Source organism: Phoca vitulina, unplaced genomic scaffold, assembly GCF_004348235.1.
Source record: "Phoca vitulina isolate PV1807 unplaced genomic scaffold, GSC_HSeal_1.0 scaffold11, whole genome shotgun sequence".
Lineage (NCBI taxonomy): Eukaryota > Metazoa > Chordata > Mammalia > Carnivora > Phocidae > Phoca > Phoca vitulina.
The window spans coordinates 43,362,714-43,380,897 of record NW_022589714.1 but is presented as its reverse complement, the minus strand read 5'-3'; the positions used below and the strand labels follow the sequence as shown (position 1 = coordinate 43,380,897).

At 45.5% G+C, this 18,184-nt stretch overlaps 1 protein-coding gene across 1 annotated transcript in view; it reads right to left on the bottom strand.

Moving 5' to 3' along the window:
- Window positions 1–18,184, bottom strand: part of KIF6 (kinesin family member 6) — a 422,557-nt gene that overhangs the window by 34,075 nt on the left and 370,298 nt on the right. Inside the window, exon 16 of the mRNA XM_032409883.1 lies at window positions 1,140–1,190. Within this exon, the coding sequence (XP_032265774.1) occupies window positions 1,140–1,190 (51 nt within the window). The remainder of the gene's footprint in view (window positions 1–1,139; window positions 1,191–18,184) is intronic.

Genomic DNA, 18,184 nt, shown 5'->3' with positions numbered 1-18,184 from the left:
CTCTCAGTGCCAGGGTCCATGGAGGGAAGCTCAAGTTCTGGTCAGTGTGCCTCAGGCTTCCTCCTTCCTTGTTTCTGATGCAACCAGGGGCTATGTGATATGATCATTACTCTAACTGAAACTAAACAACCCGCCTTCCTAATAATCCAAATTATTGGGGTTCAGTGGGTCATCCCTATGACACTGGGGGTCTCCTCCATCTCCTCTCTAGATGTCCTGGGTGCTGGACTTCTCTGACTTCAGGTGGTTCCAGGGGCCAGGCCATCTCAAGTGGAACCCTTCATTTGGAATACATGAATTGCTTATTTCATCGCCATAAGTGCTTGGCCAGCTGGAGAGGAAACAAGGGGGTCGTGCCCCAGATACCTGCTCCACCAGGCTTTCTGGGAGCTGAACTCTCCTCCCAGGTGACTTCCTTGGGTCCCATATCAAAAGGGGGCATTTTCTGCAGCTGTCCACTGCTTAAAAGATGCCAAGTTTCCCTTAGCATATCACTGTGTCGGTTAGTGTTTGCATTATTAATGTATTTAGTGAGCCCATCATTGTTGGCAGTGAATGGCATGGGGGCTAAGAGCACCACGTGTGGACTCAGAGACCTGGCTTCACATCCTAGTTTCAAGGATTCCTAGCCATGTGACCCTGGGCAAGTCATTAAATTGCCCTCATCCCAAAAAATGCACTTACTTCTGAGGACAGTCACGAGGCAGAAAGGAGACCAAGCACACACAGCAGTGCACAGGGGTGGTTCAGAAAACAGTCGCTGTCTTCATCACTCATGGTTGTTGTTAGGATTTGTTAGTAGTAGCTCTGGAAAGCTCAGAGTAGAGCTCTGAGAAGCTGGGACCTAGGGGTGAACTTAGGTTGGGGTGTGGGGTGGAAAGGTCAGGAGGATGAGGCAGCAGCTAGGAAGGTGGGGTGCCAGTCCGGACAATTGGGAGCAAGCATGCAGGACGGGGGTAACTTGTCCCAGAGAGCAGAGAGGAGGAGCATCCAGAGGAAGCTGCACTGACAGCAAACCTTGCCTTCCTTAACCTTCTTGAGGGTTCTAGATGGATTATCTTTTAGCTGGGTCTAGGTTTCCAAGACCACACAGCTTATATTACCTTCACCTTCTTCCTGCATCTTCACTTCGTACCCACCTAGAGCTACCTGCTGCATATGCCGCTGGGTGATTTCTTCCTTCAGGCGACCTGTCAAAGACACAAAGGAAAACCACTAATGAGTTTCCTGCAGGCTGGAGGAAGACTTTACCTCAGAAGCAGGTTGCAAGCAAAAAAACCCCCAAAACAAAACAAAAACAAGGTAGAGGAAGGAAGATAAAAGTGGGCATAGCTTCCAAGAAGAGCCCTCCAGGTACTGGGTGGTGTTGGAAGAACGGGCTGGCTGGCATGCTGGCATCTTGGCACATCAATGTAGATACACATTTCACCTTTGGGTTCAGTTACCTTAGTCTGTCACTTGTAACCTTTGTTAGGGCCCTAGTCTCTTCAATAGTTCTATCTGTCTATTATTAATGGAAGGAGAGGCAGGATTGGATCTTATAATAATTTACAGGGCCACTTTTAAATCTACTTTTATTCTTTTAAGCTGTATGAAACTGTGTCAAGGAAAAAAATGGTTTTAGTTAAGGATAACCTTAATATGAACACAGCAGTTGATCATTTACTATGAAACATATATTATTTATTCTAGGTTGCATTAATAAAGGTATAGTGTGTGGTTGAAGGAAGGTGATGGTGGTGAACTCTGCATATGTACGCTGTAGTGGTCAGACCACAGTTGGCATTTGTTCTGGGAGTTACTCTTCATAAGGAATGTTAGTAAAATAGGAAATATTATAGAAAATGGTGAGGGATCTAAAACCATGCCATATGAGAAATATTTGAGGTGATCTGAGATATTTAGATGGAGAAGGAAAGACTTGGAGGGAGAAGAGGCTCAGAGATAATCACTGTCTTTAAAAATCTGAACGTTGTCGGGGCGCCTGGGTTGCTCAGTTGGTTTGACTCAGGTCACGATCCTGGGGTGCTGGGGTCAAGCCCTCATCGGGCTCCCTGCTTAGTGGGGAGTTTGCTTCTCCTCTCCCTCTGCCCCCCACCCCACTCATGCTTTCTTTCTCTCTCTCAAATAAATAAATAAAATCTTTTAAAAAAATTAAAAAAAATCCAAACGTTGTCATTTGGATGAGAGAACAGATTTATCTTGGTCCTCTCCCTGAGGGCAGAAGTCAAGTTGAATAAAGACAGACTAGGGGCTCAATAGGAGGGAAGAAACAGTTCACAATGAAGACTGTCTCAACATGGATTAAGTTGTCTCAACCTGGACTACATTTCCCGGCAGAGCAGTGAGTCCTTTCCTGACAGTGTTTGAGAAGAGGCTGGGTGATAGTCTTCGGGGTGTGAGAGCAAGAACTCCTGCCCTGGGGAGGACTTGGGGTGAAGTGACCTCCAGTGTTCCTCTATCTCTACTATACTTCCATGATTTCATGCTGGAAGGAGGGGTGAAGCACCCCACCCCCTGGGTTTGTTTATATCCAAGGGCTCAGCACACTTGTTAAAATGTCATTGCTGTCTGCATCACGTGTCCCATTCACGAGATGTGACCGGGCCCTTGGGGACCCCGAGAGAGCCTGGGAACTTCACCGCTCCCTTGTCTAATGTATTCCTTTCTTCACATAAAGTACATTTGACACCTCAAAGGCGATAGCTGAACTGAGTTTTCGAAAGATGAGTAGACAATGAAGCAGTCACAGGAGACCCCGTCACTCACAGAAAGTTCTAGGGCATCTCTATAGAATGCTATGACTGGGAGGGATGGCAGAGGTCATTCACTTTAACGTCCCGCCCCATTCAGGAGTCCCTGCTACTTGTATGACTTGTATGTATCCAGGCTGTTCCACTGATTAAGTTGTATAAAAGGAGTTACTGATGTGATGTTGACACTTGCTTCCCTTAACTTCCAGATTTGGACCTGGTCGGTTCTCTGGAACAGCATAGGAGAAGGATCCTCTCTCATTGGCAGTGAGGATCTGAGTATGCCATGTCTCCACCTGGACTTGTCCTCTCTGGGTTAAATGTCACCAGTTCCTTCAGCTCCTGCCAGAGTGCAAGTCTGTGCCTTGCCTTCCATGTGTCCCCACGGGAGAGGAGTACGCGCAGAGAGGAAGCCAGGGATTGGGCATAAGCAGTGGGAAACCCTAATTTCAAGTGGGGGAGGGTAAGAATTTAGGGAATGTGTTGGGCGGGGGGAGAGGTGGAGAAGTGGAAATCTGGCCCAAGGGTGAGAATTGGACCAGCCTGGCACCAACAGGAAAATGACCTGAAACCCAGGCCAGCCACAGCCACAGATGGGATCTTGTCCCCTCTCTGAGCAATATGACCTTTATTGTCTACATGGGCAGAGGAAAGAAGATGGGGGTCCAGGGGTGGTGCTGGGCTGAGGTTCCAGTCTATGTCCAACACCGCTGAATTGAATTGTAAAGAAGCAGAGCACATGTGCTTTTCAAATCAAAGGAGGAAAAGCAGTAGTGTTATGACAAACGCAACACACCATTTAGACACAGCTCCTGATGGAGAGTAGGTCATTAAGGGCTTTGTCATGCCCACAGCAGGGACAGCCAATGCCACCGTGGTGCCTGGGTCCTGGGGATCTGGCATAGGTGCCTTCCACCACCACCCTCTTCTGTGCCTCCTTCCGGTTGAGACGGGGTGGAGACTTGCTCCTTTGGAGGACACACTGGGCTGCATTCCTCCTTGGGAAACTGTCTCCCAACGAGACTCCGGACAGCTTGTCTCCCTGACCATGGGCCTCCCCAACGAGAGGTCTCCTCACCTACGTGCCTCCCACCCTCATGCCTCACCCCCGTAGGTGTTCAGTCTCGTATGGCATGATTTCCCCTGCTCCCAGTGGAATGACAGACCGGGGTCCCTTCTCCAAACCCCGGGGAAGCAGGGTTAGATTCTCCATGGCCCCCAGCCTGGGAAGAGCTGCTCATGTAAATAAAGAGGGGAATTTGCCCCCAGGACTGCCGGTTCTATAGACTCCACAAACAGAAATACCTACTCCCAGAACAATGAGCCATCCTGAGGGGACCGCAGGTGGGTCTTTATAATGCTCATATTGAGAGAGGTAGGTTTAATGTGTGTATGGATGTTCAGTTTGGGTGACTTGGCTAACGTTGACTACCACATGGCGATTTTTGTTTCTGAGATGTTCCCAAACAAGCATCTAAAAATAGCCTTATAGCTGATACCTAATTGCATTTTCTAACAGAGTCATTCTTCATGTGAAGATAACGGTCTCTGCAATCGGCTGGATCTTGCAGTTCCACAGGTTTTGGCAAAAGAAGGAGTTGAGGGGGAAAGCAGAATTCACTCAGCATGCGGCTTGCTGTCATTAGCATGGTGATAAATTTGCTGGTTTTGGCCTGGGTTCCTGGACACATCCCCATCCTGAGGTATGGAAAAGAGATGAAACGGAAACAGAGAACTCCCAGCCTGAGGCAGGAGATGGTCAGGGAGGGCAGCTGGGGCGTGGAGGGATGGGGGAGGCTCCGCTTGTAGGTGAATGGTGGTAATTAGTAATTCTGTCTCCAGTAACTTACAACAGTGCATGCCAGAAACACCTTCTTTCCCTTTCTGATTCATTGATAGCCAGAATGGGGGTGTTAGTAGGGGGCGGAGGGGTACTTGGAACCCGCAACCACCCCTGGGGAGCTCCAGTGGAGACGCATGACCTTCCTAATCGCCACATGTGGGGTGGTGTGGCGTAGAGTTTTTCTGTACCAAGTAGTTCATATGAAATATATTATCATCATTCAGAAGCAACACTTATTTTTTTACAATGATAGTCTTTTGGATACAACAATTTTCCTTAAGCTTCACATTTTATTTTGCATGCCTGGCAGTTTGGAGTTGTTCACCAAGGGAGAGCTGCTTAGCTGATCCAGAGCAGAGCGCTTCACTTTTGACCCCCGCCCCCTGGCAGAATATGGCCATTTGCAGGCTGCTCGTGCAACTTGCGTGATGCGGTGCCTTACTGAGGATGCTGACATCACGACCAGGGAGTAAATATTTCTCGCTCACGCACTGTATGTTGAGCACCATGTTAAGTGCTAGGCTAGAATATACAGACTATTTAAGAAGTCTCTTCTAGTTCAAGAAAGCTAGCCTGATACAGGGGGACCACAAACAGGGTGCCGGCATATTCTTCCTTTTAAGAGCTGGACCCATGACAGACCTTGCTCTTCCCTCCTGGATGGTTTGTGTTCCTGTTAAGCCTGGGTTGGGCTCTTCAACACAGCACTTTGGGCAGCTATAACCGTTCACTGGGAGTTGACCTCGAGATGAAGCAAACCTCTTTGCCATTTTGGTTAAACTAGAAGATAATTACAGACTTGTAGGTCTACAGATTTTAAGTTCAAATCCCAACTCTGCTACTTCTAGTAGGGCAGGTTACTTACCATTTCTGAGCCTCCATTTTATCCTTTGAAAAATGGGTCATAGTAAAATAACTGGGATAATATCCATTTTACCATCTCTCAAGACGTTTGGGAGGATAAGAGATAACATGTCAACGTATGTGACACACCAGACTAGTTTAAGGCATGAAGGCACTTTCAGACATATAGAAAGGACACTATATTCAGAAGATGACAGGTCTGAAGGACGAGTGATTAAATGTCAAGTCAATGGTAGACTTAAGCTTAGAGGAGGAAAGGTGGGTTATCGGCATTAGGAAAGGCATCATCACTAATGGTGAGCCTTGGGTGGATTCTGAAGGGAGCAGAGGTGTTAAGGTGAGGGTGGGGAAGACACTGCAGTCAGCGATGATGGTGGGGGCAACGATGGTGGACAAGGCCAGGCATACACTGGTTTGGGGTGGGGGTTGGAAGGGAGGGCTTGATTGGAGCAGTAGGGCTGGGAAAGACTAGAGTCTAGGGTCCAGGGTCATTACTAAGGGCTCTGGACGCCAGTGAAAATCTGTTCTTCTATTTGACTCTATTACTATAGCATTTCAGTAAAATCAAATTAAAGTAAACTTCAGTAGCAGGATTGGGGTGTGGGGAGAGGACACAGAATTGTATCGCCTGCCTGAGGGGCCTCTTTGAAGGGAAAGTCTAGTTAGTGGGTCTGAATTCAGAGTGTGGATTTCAGCTGTGACGTGGGATGCCAGTTTCTTGGTACTCTAACACAGAGGACTGTGATTACCGAAAGGTTAGACTCCCCAAAGACGGTTTGTAAGGCTATTTGTAAAATTAATGGGCCCAGCATAAATTATGTGTGTAATGCTTAGATGAGTTTCCAACAAACAGGAGTATGTAAATCCTTTGAAGTCTTAAAATCAGGCATATTCATCTCCTCCTTGCTAATATCTCTTTCATCAGGTTGTATCTAAACTTGTTTGGATAATTTGAAAATCGATTGAGGCAGGACCTACCTCTTCCCACCATAGCAATGGTGAATAAAATAAAACAAGAGAATATTAAGGAGACTTTGCTAAATTAGCTTTCAAGACAGATTTCTGAAGACCTGAAGTGGGACAGAAATGAAGACTGGTCGGGGGAGCCCAAGTTTTCAGCTGGCAGGGCTCCAGGTCAGGAAGCAGGAAGGTGACTAAAAGTGCACCATGCAAGCAAGACACGGTCTGAAGCTGCAGGGTGGGGTGAGAGGCCCCTGCCACCCCACCTGTGACTGAAGGGGGACTGAGGAAAAAAAGTGCTGCTAGATGTTGCCAAGGGCTATGGTTCATGTCCTATTATAAGCCCAAGGAGGAAGAAGGTTTCACACGCAGCTACTCTCAGTTGCCACACCAAGCTGCCCCCTGAGGCTCTGCCCAGATGGGCCACATCCCAGTATGGCCATGGAGCAGTCACTCCATTGTCTTTCAGATGGGGGGCCTGGAGGGTCTGCCAGATAGAGAGGGATGAGCAGAAACGGACAGAGGGAAAGAGAAAGGAATAAAATGTGTTTCATTAAAAATGGACCTGGCCACAAAAATGCCAAAATGTATGACTAAACCTAATGCTAAAAAAAGATAGTAAAATTAATAGCTAGAACATGAATTCATTAGAGACGAAAGTAATTTTTTTGATAGACAGATAGAGACATTTATTGCTGCAGACTCACAAAGGGTTGAATTAGTCTTATTCTTTAGTTAACAGCACATTATCGTTGTCAGTATGGATAAAGCCCTGCACGTATGTGTGAGTGTGTGTGTGTGTGTGTGTGTGTGTGTGTTTATCCCCATGCCTTATGCCCCATCTCTACTTCCCCTTCCCTTATGCCTCTACTAGGTGGCCCTTCTGATTGGTTTGATATATAGTCTTTTATCACATATATTCTTACATTTCATGTTAAAGTTTTCTGTGCAATTTTTAAGCGATGAAAGAAATACTGTGCTACAGATTGCATTGTTTCCTATTTCCTTGCTAGCACTGTGTTTTTGACATCTATCCATTTTGCTGTATGTGCATCTAGTTCTCAGTTTCTAACTATTGCATACATTGCATAGTGTGTACCCCAACCTTTTACTTCCCTTCCCTGAGGGTAGGACAACTGGATAGCTTCCCACTCCCATTAACACCAGTAGCGCTGTGACGGCCATGCTGGAACATGAAGTCTTACAGGTCTGTGAGAGAAGCCCCTGCTGGGTCTCAGCAGATCTGTATTAATTTGAGGTGCTGCCTCCATAATGACCGTACCACTCTAGGCTCCCGAGACAGACTTAAAGTAAGTATGATGAGAATACTCAAAGAGATTAATGACGGCTTATGTTTTCTTTAAAAGGAATAAGAAATCATAGAGCAACTAGGTCTGAATAAGAATGAAACAAGAATAATAGGTGGATAGGAAAGATGTTTTGAAATGAAAAATAGAGTCATTGACACAAATAACCAAGAACAATAGAGGGAATAAGGGAATAAACCCCAGACTGGACACATTTTTTAAAAAGATATTTATTCATTTATTTATTTATTTACTTAGAGCTCTAGTGGGGGCAGGGGCAGAGGGAAAGGGGGGAGAGACTCTCAAGCAGGCTCCATGCTGAGCGCCACGACCCTGAGATCATGATCTGAGCTGAAACCAAGAGTTGGATGCTTAACAGACTGAGCCACCCAGACGCCCCTAGACTGGACATATTTTAAAGGTGAATTAGTGATTGGAAAGATACTATGGAAAAAGTCACCCCACACCCACCTCAAACATGGAACAGAGAGCAAGACAGAAAATGTGAAAAGGCAGTTAGAAGTCCCAGAAGGGAGACTGACAGGCTTCGTCACATGTCTGACAAGAGTTCTAGAAGAAAGGGGGAGGGGCACCTGGGTGGCTCAGTCGGTTATGCATCTGCTTTTGGCTCAGGTGATGATCTCAGGGTCCTGGGATCTAGCCTGGAGTTGGGCTTCCCTGCTCAGTGGGGAGTCTGCTTCTCCCTCTCCCTCTGACCTCCACTTGTTCTTGCTCTCTCTCATTCAAATAAATAAATGAATGAATAAATATTAGGAAAAAAAAGATTTCTAGAAGAAAGGAAGTAAGCATGCTGAAGAAGCAGTATTGGAGAAGACAGCAGGCGTGCTTTTCCAGAAAGATGTAAGCCATTGGGTTGCAAGTGCACTCTGAGCACGTAGCAGTGCAAAGAAAGACAAATCCAAACTTGGACATGTTGCAGTGGACAACTGCAGATCTTCAGGGAAGAAGAGCCCCTGTCCCTAGCTGCCAGGGGACCTGTAACAGAACTCCTTAGCCCACATCTCAGCCATAGCAATGGGTACTGGGACAATGCAGGGAAGTAACTGTCAATCTGAATTTTATACCTAGTCCAACTTTCATTCATAAATGAGGGCACAATAAAGACATTTTCTGTCATAAGAGGACTAAGAGCATTTGCCACCCACAGATTACCACTCCCCAGAAAGGGGTCAACTGAGATGTTCAGTATACGGATGTTCAGTATATGGACTCTGGAGCCAGGTGCCCTAATTTGCAGACCAGCTGGGCTACCTACTGTGCACCATTGTGCAAGCTAGTGAATGGCCCTGCACCTCAGTTTCTCATCTACGAAACAGGGTTAGTACTAGTATCTGCTGTGAGTACTGAATTAGGTCACCTATGTAACATGCTTAGAAGAATGCCTGGGATATAAGAACCATATAAGTGTAAAAAGTTATTATCATGATCAGCAAGAAGAAAAATTAACACAGAAAAATATGTAGGAAAAAGAAACAGTGATGAGCATAAAAAGGAGTAAGTAAGAATACTTAACTACTGACCATAAAAATTCTGTGCGTGAGTGTGTGTGTGTGTGTGTGTGTGTGTATGTATGTGTGTATGAAAACTAAAACTTGAAGCCATAATAACAAGATAGAGATAAGGTGAGGGGATGTTCAAGCTACAGCCCTGGAGGTGGGTGGGTAGAGGGTATATTTGCAATAACTACAGACATTGTTATAGTTACTTTTAAACTCTAGAAGAATAAATACATACTATAACAACCAAATCAATAGAGGATCAGAAAAAAGGCAGTGGGGAGGACTGCAGGGAAATAATGTCAAAATTTTAATAATTCGGTAGAGCAGGAAAGGAGAAAAAGGAAGCAAAGAAGACAATGGGGAAAAAAGGGCGTAAATGATCCTGTGTTTGATCAAACAATGACAAGAGCCTTATATACATGTGTATAGAACTATGTGTGTGCATGGCACACACACACATCTATACGGCCATATGAACATGGAGGTAATTTTATTTTTAATTAATTAATTCATTAATTAATTTTTAAGAGAGAGTGCACAAGGTGGGGGTTGAGGCAGAGGGAGAGAGTGAATCTTAAGCAGGCTCCACACTCAGCGTGGAGCCTGACTCGGGGCTCGATTTCACGATCCTGAGATCATGACCTGAGCCGAAATCAAGAGTCAGGCGCTCAATGGGACACTTAGCCTACTGAGACACCCAGGCCCCCCTGAGCATGGAGTATCGTGACTGGATCCCCATAAAGCTGTTACGATGAGTTAACTGAGGGTGGAGGATGAATTGGGTCGGAGAGGTAGAAGCCAAGCGAGATGAAAAAAAAATGGTACAAATGATTTATGATTTATGTAGAAGTCTATTTATGTATATTTATAGAAAGAAGTTAAAATTTAAAAACCACTGCAATTTGCTTCTTTGAGAGGGAATGGGATGTTCCTACAGCATGCTGACAATTGTGCTTGGGTACCGGCCACACAGTGACAATCATCCGTCCTGTGTGTCGACTGAAAATGGCCACGGTCTGAGTCCCACTGCCAGGGCTGGGGGCAATGAGGAGTTCCAGCTTATTGTCAGAACTCTGTTAGTGCTCAGGACCATGTGCAAGGAAGGAGAGGGTGAGAGGTGGAGGGTCAGAGGAAGCCCAGAATAGTGGCAGCAACCCAAGGGATTTCCACCAGCTTGGGCTGGGGGAGGCCCCCGAGAAAACTTCAGCCCTCTCTGGGAGAGGGAGGATGGGTCCTTTCATGGATTCCCCAAAGAGAAAGGTTCAGTGACAGGACACTGAGTGGGAGACCAAGAATGGTCTAAATGTCGGGCAAATGTTTTTAAGCCTTCTCATTCCAACATGACATTTCAATTCTCCAGATTTCAAGACTTTTCTTCCACTTGGTAACATTATTAAGTCACAGAGGGGAAAAAAAAGCAGCTCATTCTTAATATCAATAATTTCAAGAAAAACACATTGTAACTTGCCTTGATTTTCCCCCACCAGGATTTTCTCAAGAGCACCCATCACCTTGGCCCTATCTTGCAGAGGAGGATGTGCCCCATAATTGATGAGGATTTCAGCTCAGGATGAAAACACCAGACAGCAGTCTGGGCTTCAAGACAGCGCCTTTCTTATCACCAGGACAGTACATGATGATCACATTTTGGGAGAATGCTCTCATTTATAAAAAATGACCAAATTATACCATGTCTGGGAGACCTGATTCTTTTCCTGTGGGATATTCATTCTGGTTACCCAGGTAATCATAATAATCATATGAGATTAGCACATTCTATCTGAAGCTTAGGCATTTGGCTATTGTATCCACTTAATTAAGCTAAGGAGCTTATTGATATCACTATTCCAGTATGTGATAATATTCCATAAACATATTCAGAGAATTAAGTAAATAAGCACATTTGTTAAAAGCTCAAATAAATGTGCAAGTAGGTAAGCAGAAGGAAAATTTTTCAGCTCAGCAACCAGGATGAATTGTTAAGTACTAAACATCTCAGGGAGCTGAGGGCTCATGATTGTGTTGGCTTCCATTCAAAAGATACTACTTTAGATGCTTGGAAGTTCTTATCTCAGCAAGGGAAGGATCTAACCAGCTTTCAAGACCTGCCCTGGAGGAGTAGCTATAGATCACAATCCTTCTTTCCATTTGAAGATGTGGCTCTGGTTGCCAAGGCTGCTATCTGGGGCAAGGGGAGGGTCCATGTAGCATGGCCTCTGACTTCCATCCCGAAGCTACAGAGGTAGCCCACGGGACACGCCCAGGAGGTACCTGGGCACATTCAAGCCTCCTCTGCTCCACTGTGGGTGGGGCAGGTATTTCCTACTTCTTCCCAGTGCCCCCAGCTCACACGGGAGGCTAGTTTGTACAAGCCCCTCATTAACTGTGGATGTAGGGAGCAGGGCTCGTTTAGGGATATAAAGTAAACCCCAGGCACTAAGGTGTTTGATTTGGCAGCGTATTTAGTTTTTAGATAAATTAAAACATGAAATTTTTTTTTTTTTTTTTTTTTTTTTACAAATGTGGGACCCCACATACTAAACCTATGCCTTCTGATCATTACTCACCCTCAAATTCACTATTACTTTCATTAGTAACCAGGTTTTTCATATTCCTTTATATAGTCAAAGATGACTGATTTCTGTAATTAGAAGTAAACGACTTTTTAATAAGCTTGCTTGAAATGCTGGTGGTAATAGTCATGGTTTCAGAGCCTGGGATGATTCCTACCCTCATCCTTTTGTTTTTCTTCCAGAAAATAGCACCAGAGCTCTTCCTCTTTTTGTTTCTCTTATGGCTAAATATTCTCAAAGAAGTGAGGGGAAGAAAGAGAGAGGCAGAGACTCGCCCACCATTTTGTAGAGGATGCCTTACAGAAAGGACATGGTTCAGGGAGAATATATTTTCCCCTCCTTGAACTTGAGCTCTGCCTACATGAAATGCCAGTGTGCATGGCCCTATTTCTGTAGGGATTTCTATCCCAGCTGCACATTTGGGGGATAAGTGGAGAAGAAGGAAACCGAGGGAGTTAGGACCAGAGAAAGGAGGAAAGCAGACAGCAAAACTGGAAGGGAGGTTTTTGCAGTGAAGCTTTGGGAGAGATGAAGGAAGTTGAAGGGGGAAGTCCACCCAACCTGAGAACTACCTTCTTCATTCATCAGAAGGGGCGAGGAGGGGGGCTAGGGAGTTGGAATGTGTGTAAGCAGGATCAATGGCACAGGTTTTGGTGCTGTGTCTCTGGGGAGTCACTGCTCCAAGTGATAAAAGCAGGCAGGGAACACTCGGAAGAAAAACAGACACGGAGAAGGAATTGCCATAATATGCAAAGATAAAAATAACTTACAAGCTTCATGTTGAAACTTCTGGGGAGAGAGATCCTGAAAAAATGTCAGCATATTAAGGAATGATAAGTGGAAGTTAAATATACACAACCCATAATGACAAGTTGAAGATAAATTAGATGCTATTATATGTTCTTTAGTGTCTTGGCTTTAGTGTTTTGTTTTGGTGAATATACAAATATTTGTAGGGTCTTTCATAAGTTTGCTTGCAAACTCCATCTTGTTTTTCATATAAAGGCTTACTCCTTAATTATGGCTTTTTTTATCACAGGGATGTTCCGAACCCTCATGGCTGGGGATGGATGGACACTGCACTCTACAAATCAGAGGACAGGACAGTGTATATCCCAGGGTCCAACAATTGTTGAGAACTTTCATTTCAGCAGAAGCTGTTTTCTGTTCAGCTCATGGAGTGTATTGGTCATTAGCTGCCCCAGGGGACTAAGTGGGGCCAGGACAGCAGACCTTCACATTCTTTGAACTTGGGGAGGTTAAAATTTTCAGAATTAGGAGCAGCTTCTGCCTCCTACGGGAGAGTCTAGATATCATCTTCAAGGCAAACAGCGCTGTTTGAGATAATCTAATCATTTAATGCACCATTCGAGGTCCCTATATATAAGGCTAAGCTCCACTATTCTTGGGGAAGCTCTAAAAAATGAGATAACCCAAATGCAGGTGTTTCAGGGTAAGAGTTAGGTGCTCTATGTTCAGAAATACACTGGATGTGTGTTTCTTTAGCAGAATTATGTGTCTGCGCAGCTAGAGAATTTTTTTTCCCCCTAAATCTCAATGTAGATTGTCATATGCCTTAAAAGTACTGTTTGTGCTTAGACTGTGTGAGGGCTAATTTTATGGGTCAACTTGGCTGAGGTATGGTGTCCAGATATTTGGTCAAACACCAGTGTAGATGTTGCTTTTAGATGTGATTAACATTTATATCAGTAGAGTTTGAGTAAAGCCGACTACTCTCCATAATGTGGATGGGCCTCATCCAAGCTTTAAGAGAAAAAAGACCGAGGTTCTCTGAGGAAGAAGTAATTCCAGAATGCCTTGGGACTTCACTTGCAAATGAATGGCATCTCTCATTTAGGTGCCGAATAGTGATCATAAGAACAGGGAAAAGACATGACTGGTATTTAGTGAGCAGAATCTGGTCCTACGCAGTAAAGACCTGCCCTTCTCAACAGGCCAATGGCACTCCCATTGAGAAAGGTATGGTGAGGAGCTGGTCACTGGGTGTAGCGCACTGGGACTAGCCCCTTGTTTTGTCCTTTAAGACTGAATAGCCCAGAAGTGGGGAAAACAAAGTGCCATGAACTATTTGTCAGGACTCTGAGTCCAGACAATGACCTAGAGAAAGGGATAAAGAGGCAGTTGGGCCTGGAGGCCAAAGCAGGCTGCTCCTTGGAATACCTGATGGAGGCCCAGAGCCACTGGGTGATGGCCCTCCAAGAGCCCCACTTCCAGAAGGAGCTGTTAGCGCCCAAGCCTCTGGTAAGGTCTTATAAAAGTCTGCCTGGCCTAGTCAAATGTGGTAGCCACGGAAGCAGTGTCGCTGGGGCTGGAGCAGGGGCCTGCAGTAATGCCACCATCAGAGGACAGCAAGCCCAGCATATGGCAGCCCCTGCAGCATGTGGAAAGATGAGGAAGCCAGGGAAGATGAAGGATCCTGGGCATGCACTGCAGAGCATTAGAGAGGCTGTCCTTGGAGACCCTTTCAGGATCAGTCTGGGGACTTGTTTTCAGAGGAGTGGACTAATTTTTAGCAGGAAAGCCAGTAGAGACTTCAGCCAATCTAATTTGGGAATAAAAAGGAGACATAGCCCTGTTGGGCTGTCACCAGCTGGTGAGGCCAGGGGTACACGAGACTCACTGGGAGGGGCATCCTCTGATGCTGTCCCCTCCAGGAATGAGAATGGAAGGCTTATAAGGGCAGGCGAGAGGTAAGAAGGCTATGTGGAAAGGACAGCATCTTTCAAATATGGCCTGGATGATTCCATTCCTAACCGGTGCCAAACCGAATTCCCAAACTGCTGAAGAAATGAGATCTGGTTAAATTTGTTCTTTTTTGCCCTCCTTAAAAATATCAGAAGCTAATATTTTGCAGCCGGCTTTATGCCGGCCATGCTGGCTGGCCAGGCCTCGTGGGTCCAAAACAAACACACCTGATCTGCATTTGGTCAGCATCGGGAGGCCCAAGGAGGCCAAGGAATTAACAGAGGAATCCAAGGATTGTTCCTTATCCCGGAAGGCCTCAACTTGAAATAGCTCTTGCTCTGGAGGACTTGTATGAGTGTATGGCAAGGAGCGGGGGCAGGACTGTGGGGGAGAAGCTTGTGAATCCATTCAGGTTCATGCAAAATGATTTTGACGCTGATCTGTCATTGGAAACAGATCCGACTCCTTCTTCATGGGGCTGAATATTTATGATCTTTTCTCTTTGTAGTCCAGGGTGTCAATGAAGAGTGAATATGGGTGACAAATGCAATTTTTGGTGAGAACTTCGTTCTGGGCCTGAGGATACTGTCTGCTACAGACAATATGCTTGAGGTAATAATTTTTTATTTCCTAGAATCACAGAAATCTGTTTTCCGTGGGATTACATGTTAGCAGACTAATGTGAGTGATCCTCTGTGGGTTGTTATTTTAACAATGAGGGGGGGTTTAGTGGAATTGGTGATTTTTACCTGGATCTCAGGAACTTGCCAACTCTGCCAATGCAACAGATGAATGATGGGTGAGTTAAGATCTTGCATGTACAGCAAGAAAGAGTGAAGCGTCTGGCTGGCAAACAGGCACGCTGATTTCCTAATAGTGTGACAATATCAACACTGACAGGACTTCGAGGAAGCTCTCAAGGAGGGGCCTGAGGACTTCCTGCAGTTTCCCAATCCACTTCAGTGCTCCTCGATCCAGCCTGCATAACCCTTCTCACAGTTTTCTCTGTCTTTCTTTGACCATTGGAGTCATGGAGACCCCCTATCTTAATGTGGTATCTTCCAGGAGCAGACCCCAGGACAAGTAGCTTATTTGGGAAGTGAGCCCTGGACAAATGGATAAGAAAGAGGGGAAGTGAGATGGGGAGGGAGAGCGGTCAGTGAAGGGAGCAATAGGAGCCTAGCTGCCAACTGTGGGCCATGCAGCTCAATCGCACTGGGTGCCTCTGGGGGACAGTATAGGACCCACATCTCCAAGTTGTCCCTCCTGGGGGTGAGGGAGGTGGGGTGTATATGTACCAACTTCGTCCAGACATTGGTTGAGGCCTCCTGAGGGGGGCAGGGTGGGGGAGGTGTTAATTCCCTGGCAGTAGCCTGCTCTAGATGGCCAGGGAATGCTCTCAGGAAGACTGGAAGGTGCTAGCAGATGAGGCCATGCTAGTGTTTACACATGGCACACAAGGGGATAAGGGTGAGGCTCTGATCGCATCTGCTCTAGCCTTTATTTCTTGGTCTTCATCCTCCTTGTCTGAGAAAGACCAGGACCTCCTACCGTCCGTGCAGTCTCTTACAAACAGAGCTAATTCTCTGGCAACCAAGCCAACCAACCAAGAGAGTGAGAGAGAGAAGAAATGAAATATTCCAGCCAGTCCATTGCCTGATTTCTTATAGGCCTGGCTAGTATTTTGGGGGCCAGGTTTATTTTCTGACCTAGCAGATAGGAATGCCTGTAACAGTCCCTAGTTTTCTAGTGATCAGATTTTAATAGATTGTCCAGCCCCTTGGCTCCCATTCTGCACACTGGGGGAGACTACTATCTCTCTTGCTGTCTCTGTTTCCCTTTTGGGGTTACACCTTGGAAATGAAGCTCTGACAACAGAAGCTCCTTCACGCTTTTGCTGGGAGATCAGCTTTCGCTTGGTGCAGGGGAAGGAAGGCAGTGATGTGCTGCTATGATGGTAGATGCCACTTTGACCAACCCTGGCAGAGGTGGACACCGTCTGGGGGCATGAAGGACTCAAGCCATTTCAAGGACTCATCTTAGAACAATGCAAACAATGCATCCTCCTCGGCCTGGATCCCTGGGCCTGTTTTACTCACTCCATGCTATGTGTGGTAGAAGCTGGCAGCTATTTAGGAAGTCAGGGAAAGGCATCCCTGGCCGCGGGGTGGGGGTTGGTGGGGGGGCCGACTTGATGAAATACTGCTCTGTGGGGAGAGACTAAGAAATAAGGGCTGTTGTTAAGTGGGACTGAGATAAAAAAAAAAATCTCCTGAGGTTTGTTTAAGAAACACACAGAATTTGCTGGGTTGAGCATAGTAGGGGAGATTGTATTATCGATGATTATCCCTGATAAAATGTCTCCAAATCTTTTACAGGACACTGATTTGTGGTGGCCTGTTATTCCGCCAGCAACAGGTGGAGAAGCCCTCAGTGTGTGGTGTATTAGGGGGCTCTACACAATGTCCACAGGGCTCAACCCTAGGAGTCTTCTTTGTCCTACTTCTCAACCAGCTTCTAAGTCCCCAGAGGCTGGGGCTCTTGGGATTTGTGTGCCCCCCACCCCCCCAACACGGCCTTGAACTTAAGAGATGCACAATAATTGTCAAATAAATCAGTCACAGGACCTAGAGTTTCCACGATATTCCTGATCATAGAAGCCCTCAATTGCCTACTCTTTTGTTTCTAATGCCAAACTGCCTAGCCTCAGGAAAAACTGTGGTAAAGGATCTTACTGTGTTCAGCCTGAATAATTCACCACACATATATCCTCAACCCACACACAGTCGCCTGAGCACCCTTTCTCTAGAAATTAAAAAAAATTCTGTTCTCTACATAAGATTCATTTCAAGATTATAGCTGAGGTGCGTTGTTTGATATGGCCTCCTGTCTTCTTTCTTTGGTGGATTGATAAGTTTTATTTTTATATTAAATTAACATACAGTAAATTTGACTCGGGTGTGTGTGTGCGTGTGCATACTCCTGGGCAGTTCTGAGATTTAACACGTATATAGATTTGTATAACCACTATCTCCCAAATTCTATTATCCCCCAAAGCCCCGTCTTCCTGCCCTGTTGGAGTCATGCCCTCCCCCCACCCCTGCTCACCATCACTATAGTGTTGTCTTTCTCAGAATGTCCTATAAATGGAATCAGAGATTGTACAACTTTATGAGACTGGCTTCTTTTACTTGGCCTGATGTCTCTGAGGTCAACAAATGATAACATAAATTATTATTTCTCTAGGCTAAATATTGGGTTGTATGATATGTCTATGTTTAACTTTATAAGAAACTGCCAATTATTTTCCAAAGCATCTGTACCATTTTGCATCCTCACCAGCAATATATGGGTTCTGGTTGCTCCACACCTTTGCTAGCATTTGGTATTGTTAGTTTAGAAAAATAATTTTTTAAAAGCTATTTTAATAGGGGGTGTAGAGATAACTCAGCATTGTTTAAATTACATTTCTCTAATGACCAATGATGTGGAACATCTTTGCATGTGCTCATTCACCATCCATACATCCTTTTGAGTGAAGCATCTGTTTACCAGACACTTGGACCCCCCATGACCCCTTCTTTTTTTTAGTGAGCTGTGGGGCGCCTGTGTGGCTCAGTTGGTTAAGCGTCGGCCTCTTGACTTCAGCTCAGGTCAT